Source organism: Microcaecilia unicolor, chromosome 5 (assembly GCF_901765095.1).
Source record: "Microcaecilia unicolor chromosome 5, aMicUni1.1, whole genome shotgun sequence".
NCBI lineage: Eukaryota > Metazoa > Chordata > Amphibia > Gymnophiona > Siphonopidae > Microcaecilia > Microcaecilia unicolor.
Window position 1 is genome coordinate 37,226,135 of NC_044035.1, and position 12,877 is coordinate 37,239,011.

The following is a 12,877-nucleotide window of genomic DNA, read 5'->3' on the forward strand; positions in this document are numbered from 1 at the left end:
ACTCTTCATCAATGAAACCTGGATCCACGACCAAAAGGACCCCATAATCCTAGACCTCTGCCCTCCAGGATACAAAATCACACACTGGACCAGAAAATAAAAAAAGAGGCTGAGGCATAGCACTAATCTATCGATCCCATTTCACCACTGAAACCACTGCCGAGTCCATGACACCTCAACTTGAAATTGCCTCAATCAGAATCCACAACAAAACCCTATGTGATCATTTGAATTGTGTCTTGTTTTACAGACCTCCAGGCAATTGGAACGAAGGCCAGGCTAACTTCATGGACTTCGTTTCAAACACATGTGTAACTAACTCCAATGTACTAGTATTAGGAGACATCAACCTTCACTTAGAAGACCCAAACTCAATCAACGCCTGGGAATGTAAGGAATTCCTCTACCTATGTTATCTCAAATGGCCACAAATGCAAGCAACCCACGTCAAAGGGCACACACTTGATCTTATCTCACACAAACTTTCAACAGACCAGAAACTAATAATAACAGATATTAAATGGACAGAAACACCCAGGCTGATCACTACAAATTAAATTTATCCTTACACTGGCGGAAGAAGGGATTACACCAAATACAAGAACACACATCCTACAGCACAAGAGCTCAAGTAGACATGAAAACATTCTGGCAACAGATATACAACAATGATTGGACAGCACAAACAGACTCCATATATTACCTCTTGGAATGGGATAAAAGATGCAAATGCATATTAGATGAAATAGCACCCTTATGAACAAGAACTTCACTTAAGCATAACTCGATACCATGGTTCAATGATGAACTGAAAAAGCTACAAACACAATCCAGGAAACTTGAAAGAGCATGGAGAAAAACAAAAGACGAACACACACTCAACACATAGAAGCAATCACAAAGAAAATACAAATATGCAATAAGACAGACCAAAAGATCATACTATAAAACTAAAATAGGGACAGATTACAGAGACACGAAGAAATTATACCAACTCGTGAGCAAACTCCTAGACACCAACTTGGTCACTACATCGAATACAGACATCCCATCTGCAGACAAACTTGCCAAGTATTTCAATGAAAAAATTGCAAACCTACGCAACACGCTACCTCAGGACAACACTGACTTCGAAATCTTCCTTAATGAGTTGGACCCAACCACTGGAGAATACCCAGCTGACCGAACCTGGTTAAAATTCACCCTCCTTACTGTCGATGCAGTTGCACAGGCGATCAGCAGGTTATCAAACACCCACTGTAAGCTAGATACCTGTCCCAACTACCTAATGAAATCCGCCCCTGACAGCTTCATAGCAGACCTCACATCCCACCTAAACTATATGCTTCAGCAAGGTCTCTTCCCTAAGGAAAATGGCAATATCCTACTCACTCCGATACCAAAAGACACCAAGAAAAAAAACAAAAGAAATCACTAACCACCGCCCAGTAGCATCCATTCCGTTGTCAGTCAAACTGATGGAAAGCATGGTAGCCAAACAACTTACAGATTATATAAACAAATTCTCAATATTACACGAATCACAGTCAGGTTTTCGCCCCCTCCACAGCACAGAAACAGTACTACTCACTCTCCTAGCCAAATTCAAGCAGGAAATAGCAATAGGCAAAAACATCCTCCTCCTCCAATTCGACATGTCTAGTGCATTTGACATGTGGTAAACCATAATATATTAATAAGATTACTAGATAAGTTCGGGATTGGTGGAAACATACTTAGCTGGATCAAGGGTTTCCTAACCACAAGAACATATCAAGTAAAATCAAACTCAAACATATCATCGCCGTGGAAAGCAGACTGCGGAGTACCACAAGGATCACTGCTATCACCGATCCTCTTCAACCCATTGATGACCCCACTAGCCAAGTCCTTAACCCTTTCATCTATGCAGATGATGTCACAATATTCATTCCTTACAAATCTAACCTGACAGAAATCACCAACGAAATCAAGATCAGCTTGAACATCATGGACTCTTGGGCAAATGCATTTCAACTAAAACTAAACAAAGAAAAAACACAGTCTCATCCTCTCATCCCTACACAGCAAGGATAACCCCACTATTATCAACACCCCAGATTACACCCTCCCTATCTCAGACAGCCTAAAAATCCTCGGCGTTACAATGGACCGCAACTTAATACTAGAGAGCCAAGTGACATCCACAACAAAGAAAATGTTCCACTCAATGTGGAAACTCAAATGCATGAAACAATTCTTGCCGAGGGGAACATTTCGCAAACTGATACAATCAATGGTACTAAGCCATGTAGACTACTGCAATGGAATTTGTGCAGGATGCAACGAACAATCCTTAAAGAAACTTCAGACTGCTCAAAACACGGCAGCTAGGCTTATCTTCGGAAAAATGCAATTTGAAAGTGCAAAACCCCTTCGCGAAAAACTACACTGGCTCCCGATCAAAGAACGCATTGCTTTCAAAATCTGCACTCTGGTTCACAAAATTATCTACAGTGAAGCTCAGGGATACTTGACAGACTTGATCGACCTACCAACTAGAAACACATTCGAATCAACACGAACGTACCTAAATCTGCATTACCCAAGCTGCAAAGAACTCAAATACAAATCAACTTACGCATCCAGTTTTTCCTACATAAGCACACAACTGTGGAATGCATTACCAAAAGCCTTGAAAACTACGAATGACCACCTAAACTTCCGGAAAACACTAAAAACTAACCTGTTTAAAAAGGCATACCCTACCGATCCAACGTAAATGCCTGATCTTTGCAACACAGCAAAACTAAAGAACGTAATGGACATAACACAACTCTTCCATTGTACGATTCCCTAGTGTGGCTGTGCCACATGAACTTTATCCTACCACAACATCACTTTGTATTTGTTTACACCGGAGTCTCTCCGGTACTATGTAAACCACATTGAACCTACAAATAGGTGGGAAAATGTGGGATATAAATGTAACAAATTAATAAATATACAGAAATGGGGATTAATAAATATCCTTTTGGTGGTTTTATAAAAAAATAAAAATGGTGGCAGTTCAAAAATCAGATATGCCAATTTGTCCTAGTAACTGCTTTTTTCCACAGTCCAAAAACATCACCTAATGATATTTTGCCCCTTCTTTTTGTTCCATTGTAGCATATGGAGTTAAAAAGAATGTCCCTCCTTGCAGCCACAGCACTGGGGTCCTCAGCAGCACCATATCCACATCGGCTGGTAAGTTCTCCAGGGATATTCATAAGGATCAGCATGATGAGTCTATATCAGATACCCAGCTTAAATGTCCCTTAAAGATCACAGAATGATATGGTCAGGCTGCATAACCAGTGCTTATGCTATTCTGCAACTTGCTTCTCACAGGTTTCCCACTACACCATTTCTCTCTCCTTCAATCCGTTCAAAATTCTGCTGCACGACTTATATTCCGCCAGTGTCGCTACGCTCATATTAGCCCTCAAGTCACCTCATTGGCTCCCTATCCATTTCCACACATAGGTCAAACTCCTCTTATTGACTTGCAAGTGTATTCACTCTGCAGCTCCTCAGTACCTCTCCACTCTTATCCCCTCCCTACACTCCTTCCTGGGCGCATGGTTCATCAGATAAGTCTGTCTTATCTGTACCCTTCTCCCCCCACTTTCAACTCCAGACTCTATTTCTTGCTGCACCACATGCCTGGAATAGACTTACTGAGTCTTACATCAAGCTCAATCTCTGGCTGTCTTCAAATCTAGACTAAAAGCCCACCTTTCTGTTCAGTACCACGTCTGTTTTAATCATTCCCACCATAAGTAATTCCCTAATCTGTTATTTGTCCTGTTTGTCTGTCTCAACTAAATTGTTAAGTTCTGTCAAGCAGGGACTGCCTCATATGTGTTTAGTGTAGAGTACTGCGTACATCTAGTAGTGCTTTAGAAATGATAAGTAGTAGTAGTAGTAATTATCTTACTACTTAGTAGACACATTCCCTTACTGTTGTACCAGTACATGGATTAGGCTTACAAGTGAGCATGGCAGCATAGGTAAATCTCTCTTATCTGCACCTTTCTCCTCCACTGCTAACTCCAGACTCCGTTCCTTTTATCTTGCTGCACCATATGCCTGGAATAGACTTCCTGAGCCGGTACGTCAAGCTCCATCTCTGGCCGTCTTCAAATCTAAGCTAAAAGCCCACCTTTTTGATGCTGCTTTTAACTCCTAACACTTACTCACTTGTTCAGTGCCCATGTTTTATCATTCTCACCTTAGTAATTCCCTTATCCCTTATTTGTCCTGTTTGTCTGTCCTAATTAGATTGTAAGCTCTGCATACGTCTAGTAGTGTTATAGAAATGATAAGTAGTAGTAGTATTATACAGTGGCATACCGCGGGGGGGGGGGCGGTCCGCCCCGGGTGCACGCCGCTGGGGGGGTGCCGCGCGCCTGTTGGCCGAGTCTGCTCGTTCCCTCCCTGCTGCTCCCTCTGTGCGGAACAGGTTACTTCCTGTTCCGGGGCAGAGGGAGCAGCAGGGAGGGAACAAGCGGACTCGGCCAACAGGCGCGCGGCACCCCCCCCCCCCCCCCACAGCAGGTAAAAATGCACCCGGGGGGGAGGGTGTAATTTCGCCAGGGGGGGTGTAATTTCGCTGGGGGGGGTCGTGCTGCACCCGGGGGAGGGCGCATCGGCGATCCACCCCGGGTGTCAGGCAGCCTAGGAACGCCACTGGTATTATACATTATCAAGTTTGTCTTCATTGAGAATTTAATTCATAGTGTGTGAGTGTTCCTCACCAAAGTTTTTCCCCTTGATTTTTTTACAGCTAACACTGGGACCACCCGCAGCGACGATATCCTGATGAAGGATTACAAGTTCCTGCTGCTGGAGAAGGAGAATGCTCCACCAAAGAAGGAGTCAGACATCCTGATCATGTCCAAGGACAGCGGGAAGGTCTTCACAGCTTCCACCACTGGAATCAGCAGTACGTTCTCCCAACACCTTACCAACGGCTGTACCAGCTGTTTGGCTGCACAGGGCACAAACATTGCTCCTAGTCCACTGGCTGCTTTCATTAGGTGTGGCAAAGTGGGCGGGGAAGGAAGCCCCAGTGAACAAGTTGCACAGGGTGCAACCACAGCTTGGTACAGTCCTGTGTTCTCCAGTCTGGCGTGTGTCAGATGCTTCTATCAGTCAAATGAAAAGGGACTTAGATTAACTCTGCCACTTCTACAGGCCACATTCCTGGTGTGCTGCAAATTTATTTATATATCAGGGAGGACAGTTTTCAAAGCTGTTTACTTAAGTGAACAGAGATTTATCCAGGTAAACTGGCCTGTCTGAAAATTGTCCTTAGCTACAGTGTTATAATGCCGTTATATCGCTCCATGGTGCGACCGCACCTTGAGTATTGTGTTCAATTCTGGTCGCCGCATCTCAAGAAAGATATAGTGGAATTGGAAAAGGTGCAGCGAAGGGCGACTAAAATGATAGCGGGGATGGGATGACTTCCCTATGAAGAAAGACTAAGGAGGCTAGGGCTTTTCAGCTTGGAGAAGAGACGGCTGAGGGGAGACATGATAGAGGTATATAAAATAATGAGTGGAGTGGAACAGGTGGATGTGAAGCGTCTGTTCACGCTTTCCAAAAATACTAGGACTAGGGGGCATGCAATGAAACTACAGTGTAGTAAATTTAAAACAAATCGGAGAAAATTTTTCTTCACCCAACATGTAATTAAACTCCGGAGAACGTGGTGAAGGCGGTTAGCTTGGCAGAGTTTAAAAGGGGGTTAGACGGTTTCCTAAAGGACAAGTCCATAAACCGCTACTAAATGGACTTGGGAAAAATCCACAATTCCGGGAATAACATGTATGGAATGTTTGTACGTTTGGGAAGTTCACCAGGTGCCCTTGGCCTGGATTGGCCGCTGTCTTGGACAGGATGCTGGGCTCGATGGACCCTTGGTCTTTTCCCAGTGTGGCATTACTTATGTACTTATGTACAAATACATATGGGATTCACCACTTCCACACCATGTACTTTAAATGGTGCATTCTCAGTAGGTCAGGGTAATCAAGAAAGTGCACACAGAATGGAATTTTAAAATGTGCATGCAGACAATCTGCTTTTCGCAAAGTCCACAGATAATTTTGTTGCCAGGTGCCCCCTAAGCAAACTTTCAAGAGAAAAAAGACACACATCATTTTTTTTTTTTAAATTTTGGGTGCAAAACTACTTCTGGACTTTGCACTGGGACGGGTTTCTGAAAATTACCCCACAGGTTTAGCATTAGCATTGGGCAACAGGAGTGGGTGTTCTAACCCATGCATCGTGAGATGCTGCCTTCAGGAGTGTAGTGGAAGAGTTACACGCTTCACCACAGAGACCTCCTTCCACGAATACACCTCACAGATTGCTCCAGTGCTGTGCCAGCTCACTGCCATTAACAAGATAAGGCAAACAGCTGCTTCCCAGGATTTCTCTGGGCCAGGCTTCAGGACTAGAACAGCAAGAAAAACACACATGCAAAGCTAAATGGTGCAAGCAGTTCATTCTTCCACTGAGCAAAATCCACATTGCCCCAGTCCTTAGGCCAAAAATGTACATTTCACGGAAATGTTTGTTCCATGAGAACTGCACTTTTTATTTATTCCCATCTGGTGTAACATAGATCCCATCCCTTATCCTATTAAAACCATTATTTATCAGGACATTGTTGCACATAAATGGGACCTGCCTAGACCTGAAGATATAACGGGTTATAAATTTTCCTCTGGGCAATTGTGAAATGGCAGAAGGTTTGCTTCATGTATAAATTTGATGAAAGGCCAAATATATGCAAATATTCTTTTCACAAGCTAAAACACACAAAAAGCTTTTGTCCAGGACTTAAGTTTCACCCTTTAAGGCCAAGGAATTGTGGTTGCTGTATTAATCCACCTGAATATGTGAATTAGGGGCAACAAGCACGTTGTAGGTGACAGCTTCCGAATGGCCTAACTTCATACACTCTTATTTCCACATTTCGGACAAATGTCTCTCAGAGCTTTTTCTGCATAAATGTTTGTTTGCAATTTTTCCCCATCTGAAAGGTGCAACAAGTCAAATCCTTGGGCCAACAATGCTCTGTTTGATAACTCAGTATATGCCATAACACAGATCAACTTCACTGATCACAACAGCAGATAATCATCTATATCGATGTAAAAAAAGAAATTTCTAAAAAAATACAAAAAGTTTTGCATAGCTCAAAAGAAAAAAAACACGAAAAAATTTCTTTGAGGGTTTTTTGTCGATGATTACTTTTTTGACTGTGTGCATATAAATTGTGATAGTCACTCTTCACTGTGTGGTTTTTTTGATGATTATCTGCTGTTTGAAAACTCCACAACGAAATGTTCTTGCCAGGTCTTTTTGTATATTGTAAATGTTTGCATCACAATTAAAGTAAAGATGCAACTTTTCACAGTAACATTATACATTAAACCCAATATCTGTCTTCTTTCTTAACACCTTGATCAATAGATTGCCACCCACCCACCCATTCCCCTCCTCCTTGAATCTTCTTCACCCCACTTTACAGAATAATCCCACTGAACCAATTACATCAGCCATCCTTAAATTGCTCCCCCTGGTGCTCTGTTGTTCCTTCAGTGCACCAGCCCAGCCTACTTTCTAGATTATTTATTTTGTTTATTTATTTATAGCATTTGTATCCCACATTTTCCCACCATTTTGCAGGCTCCATGTGGCTTACATTTGCCGTAATGGTGGTTGCCATTTCCGGGTAACAGAATCACAAATGGTATTGCGTTAAGGTGCATACATACATGGTAACATACATGGAACATAAATATATATGGAACAGATCATGGTATATATATATATATATTATGTTCCCCTTCCTCTCCCTTTGCCCCTCTCCCCCCCCCCCCCCCCCCCCCACACTTTCTCCTGCCTCTAGAGTCTTGTTCCTTCAGTCCTCTTTCCCAAATCCCTGTTCCCATCTTGCCCTCCCAATACCTATCATAATGCTTGTCCAGGTCTTTGTTTGTTTGTTTTCTAATGTCCCAATATGTTTCCTCTTCCTTTCGACCAGCACTCTGACAGAACCATCCCTCATTTGCAATTAACAACTATGGGAGAGCTTTCCTATACAACTTTTCAGCTCAGACATAGCACTCAAATTTTACCTTTCTCTAGAAACTAGCTAATACACGACCACTAGATGTCACCAAAGGGCAATGGATGAGACTCCCTCCCCACAAGGGCTGTGAATGCTGTCTCTGTGACATCTTCATCCTTCTTCACCCCAGGGAACAGAAGTGTGACCTGGGAATCAAACTCAGGTCCTCTGCATGGATGTGTATGGCACATGCCACAAGGTCACCAGACTGGTTTTGTGGCTTACATCTAAAACCACAGAAAGAAGGAAGATTTGAATTTCACTCACACATTTTCAGTGCTAGCAAAAGGCAAGTTATGTTTAGATACAATAGGCATTTCCCTGTCCCCAGAAGGTTTACAATCTACCCCCTCCCCCCTTTTACAAAGCTGGATTAGTGGCTGCCGATGCGGTAATGCCGACACAGTTCAGAAGTATTCCCATAAAATATCTGAAAAACTAAGCAAACCATTTTGAAAGTAATTCGCACAGGTATACAAACCCAATGTAACTCTTTAAGATAACCAGAGACACTATCATAATTCCTTAATCGAATAATCAGCCGTACTGCAATATTCTGTAAAAGCTGGAGTTTGACTAATAACTTACTGCTCAGTCCAATATATAAAGAATTGCAATAATCCATATTAGATAACTCCAGCATCTGAACCAACACAGCAAATTGTGACCTTTGAAAGTAAGACCTGATCAACCTCAGTTGATGCAAACGAAAGAAGGATTTTTTCCAGACTTGACTAATCCGAGCTTCAAAGGTCAAAGAAGAATCCAAAATAACGCCCAAGACCCTAGATTCTTTTACCGCATTTCAAGTCATTCCATTAGGCATCGCTAAATTGAAAGGAACATCATTCACAGAATTAGAAAACCATAACAATTTTATCTTGGTCTGGTTTAATTGATGCTTGTGTTCTATAACCCATTTCTGAATTTTATTCATGGCACAAGAAACTCTATCAGACACATTTCACTCAACATAGAACTTGCAGGAACCAACATTAAAATATGATCAGCATATGAAAAATAACCGCTCACCATCACCCAAAACAATGTGAGAAAAAGATTGAATAACAGGGGGAACAAAAAATCATAATGTGTCCATACTAAACATTGGTGTGTGTGTGTGTGTGTGTGTGTGTGTGTGTGTGTGTGTGTGTGTGTGTGTGTTGTGTCCATACTAAACATTGGTGTGTGTGTGTGTGTGTGTGTGTGTGTGTGTGTGTGTGTGTTGTGTCCATACTAAACATTGGTGTATGTGTGTGTGTGTGTGTGTGTGTGTGTTGTGTCCATACTAAACATTGGTGTGTGTGTGTGTGTGTGTGTGTGTGTGTTGTGTCCATACTAAACATTGGTGTGTGTGTGTGTGTGTGTGTGTGTGTGTTGTGTCCATACTAAACATTGGTGTATGTGTGTGTGTGTGTGTGTGTGTGTTGTGTCCATACTAAACATTGGTGTGTGTGTGTGTGTGTGTGTTGTGTCCATACTAAACATTGGTGTGTGTGTGTGTGTGTGTGTGTGTGTGTGTGTGTGTGTGTGTGTGTGTGTGTGTGTGTGTGATTAAATGGAAGATGATTCATGTATGAATGGAGGAATGCCTCTCTGGATATAAGCTGTGAAGTTTCAGAAAATATAGAGAAACATATCGCCCGCAAAGGTATTTCGGTCTCTTTACATGTTTGTACTGTCTTCTCTCTCAGCTTCACTGGGTGAAGACACCCTCAAGAAAGAGAAGCAGATAATTATCAGTAATGGAGACTCCTATCTGAAATCGGAGGCAAATGGTGAGGACACTTTATATTGTATGCTGGAAGGGATGCGATAATTAACATTCAGCATCTCATTTCCTTACAGTAGCCTGGAGAATATTGTTTTAAAAAGGTTCTAATTACAATCTGTTAATTGTTTCATCACCAGGCGGTCTAAAAGTCACAAAGGACAAAGCCACCTATGCAGGTAAGTGAGTTTTCTAGTTATTTCTAGCAGTAAAGGCCAGTGCACTAATTTTCTGGTGAACAGTGAAACCTCTAATATTCCTTAACTCAGGGTGTCTGAGATTTTTCAGTTGTAGAAGATCAGAGACCTATGTGCTTGCGAGCACAATATTTTCATGCCACATGACCAGAAATCCATATATGTGTGGGTCACATATATATTTTATTGATAACTAGAGAAATAGAACCTGTTAGATACTCTAAAATACTGTTCACAAATAGTTATAATTACTTTATCACAGTAATTCTCACTTACAATTACAAATTCAGTTTCATATGTGCCAGCTCAGGTAAGAGCCACGTCTTAGACACCCCTGAAGGATATGGGTTACCTGGTTGGGACATATAGGGGGTCTTTTACAAAGCATTGGTATGCCCAATGCGGGCTAACCGAACGCTAAATTGGGACTACCATATTTGTCTGGGGGCTTTTTACCTGCTGCAGTAAAAAGAGCCCTGGAGCGTAGGAAAAACAGTCCCCGCTGCTAGCGCAGGGCCCTTTTTCCCGCAGCTTGGTAAAAGGACCCTATAATGAACCATTACCCTGGGAACAGTAACTCAAGCAGCAAGCTATCAGGAAATATACCTGGTAACAAAATCCAGCAGAGCCATCCTTCCTACAGAAGGGCGTAGTACATGCTGACGTGAAGAATACCACATGTATTACAATGCAAATTAATAAGGGGCATGCCGTGCATTTTAATTTCTGTAAATCTGTTAAAGACATGTGGCACAGAGGTTGTAATCCTTATTGCAACACCACATCACATCCCTGTTTATGTAAAATGTTTTGACGCTGCTCTGTGAAATGACGGAGACCAAAGTAAATTATTCCTTACTGTCTTCCCTTTCCTTTCGGCTTCAGAAATCCATAAAGATTACGGAGCAGGCGGAGGCGGAGGAGGAATAGGTGCAGCTCCGGCTTGGTGTCCTTGTGGTTCTTGCTGTAGCTGGTGGAAATGGCTCTTAGGTTTGCTCTTGGCCTGGTTGCTGCTTCTCGGTCTACTCTTTGGACTCATTGCTTTAGGTAACGACCAGTTAAAAGACAAATATTTCTGGTGTGTCGTTGATGCATTGCATTTGAGAGGCTTTAAGAGGACAGGCAATGGAAATCAGTCACATATCTGACCCCTAAAAAATTAAGAAAGGAAAGCATGCAGCTCTTAAAGACATAATTTGTCAGAGATCCAAAATGAATATCAGAAAGGTTGTCCATGATGGGAAGAAAGTCTGCAGATCTTTTTTACCTTCAGTCTTGGTACCAGTTTTGAGAGAAACTTTCTCCCGGATTGTATAGATGGTGCTGAACAATGTGCAACGGAATTTCCATGCAGATGGAAGATGCACAAACAAATTAATTAGCTACTGAGACATTATTGTACAATAAATTGATGTTAACAATCAATTATTGCAGTTAATTGGCAGTAATTGGAATTTGTGTCTGCATCTCCCTACGCGCTATTCTATAACACCAGACGCTCAAATCCAGTAGTGCACAACTCAAAAGGGGGCATGGCCAGGGGCAGGGCAGGAGCAAGCCAGATGGCAAGAGTTGGGCGCTGGCATGTATGCAAGGATTCAGCTGGCATAAATACCAGTGCCCAACTTTGTACGCAGGAATCATTTCTAAGTGCTATTCTATAAATGGCGCTCAACTCAGAGCACCATTTATAGGCTGGCGCTCTGCACATATTTTTTCCAGCTCCAATTTTTCAGCATCGTTTATAGAATTTACCCCTTGGTGCATAATGGAAGCAATCCAATAAATGGGTACGTGTAATTATGCACACCTAAGTGTCACCCTAATTGGCAAGATATACACCAAAATGCATGGGTGGAGCCGTGGGTGTGACATGAAGCGATGCATTCAACTTTTAGAATACCACGAGTTGTGTGCTTTGCATTGCACATTCAGGTGTGCGCACTTACACTCGCTGTTGACCTGACATAACTGATTGCGCCCAGCTTTCGGTGTCCCAAGGCAGGTTTACGCCGGTATTGTATAACTTTAGGTGCACCTGCTACATGCCATTATAAAATTGGCATTCATCATGCTCCATCGCAATGCCTAATTTGAGACGCCAGGTTATAAAAGTAACCTGTTCAAAAAGGCACACCCTACCGACCCAGCTTAAATGCCTGAACCCTGCAACACAACGAAACCAAAGCTCGTACTGGACATAACGTAACTCTTCCTCCCTACGATTCCCTAATGCGTCTGTTACACATGATCTTTATTCTACCACAAAATCACTTTGTATTTGTTCATACCGGAATTGGCGATCGCCATTGCGGTACTATGTAAGCCACATTGAGCCTGCAAATAGGTGGGAAAATGTGGGATACAAATGTAACAAATATAAATAAAAATAAATAAACTTCCAATATGTCACTTTGGAACTTGCCATTAGTACAAAGTCCCCACTGACATTTCTGCTTTTTTTGTGTGGTTATATTTTTGGTGGAAAATGGCATGCATAGTTTTGAAAATGCAGTCTAGGCAGTGGCGTAGGAAGGGGGGGCGGTGGGGCGGTCCGCCCCGGGTGCACGCCGCTGGGGGGGGTGTCGGCTCCGCCGGTTCCCTGCTCCCTCTGCCCCGGAACAGGTTTACTTCCTGTTCCGGGGCAGAGATAGCAAGGAACCAACGGAGCCGACGCAGTTCCCAGCAACGTGCACTCGGGGGTGGATCGGCCCTCTCGCCCACCCCTCGCTTCCT

At 42.7% G+C, this 12,877-nt stretch overlaps 1 protein-coding gene across 3 annotated transcripts in view; it reads left to right on the plus strand.

Moving 5' to 3' along the window:
* The window catches only part of COL17A1 (collagen type XVII alpha 1 chain), a 169,466-nt gene that overhangs the window by 46,628 nt on the left and 109,961 nt on the right, over positions 1–12,877 (plus strand). For all 3 annotated transcript variants that reach the window (XR_003942098.1, XM_030202785.1, XM_030202786.1), the window contains 5 exons: positions 3,151–3,228; positions 4,811–4,969; positions 9,868–9,951; positions 10,085–10,123; positions 11,027–11,188. Coding sequence is in view for 2 of the 3 variants with exons in the window: in XM_030202785.1 (XP_030058645.1) it covers positions 3,151–3,228; positions 4,811–4,969; positions 9,868–9,951; positions 10,085–10,123; positions 11,027–11,188 (522 nt within the window). In the remaining variant the exon portion in view is untranslated. The remainder of the gene's footprint in view (positions 1–3,150; positions 3,229–4,810; positions 4,970–9,867; positions 9,952–10,084; positions 10,124–11,026; positions 11,189–12,877) is intronic.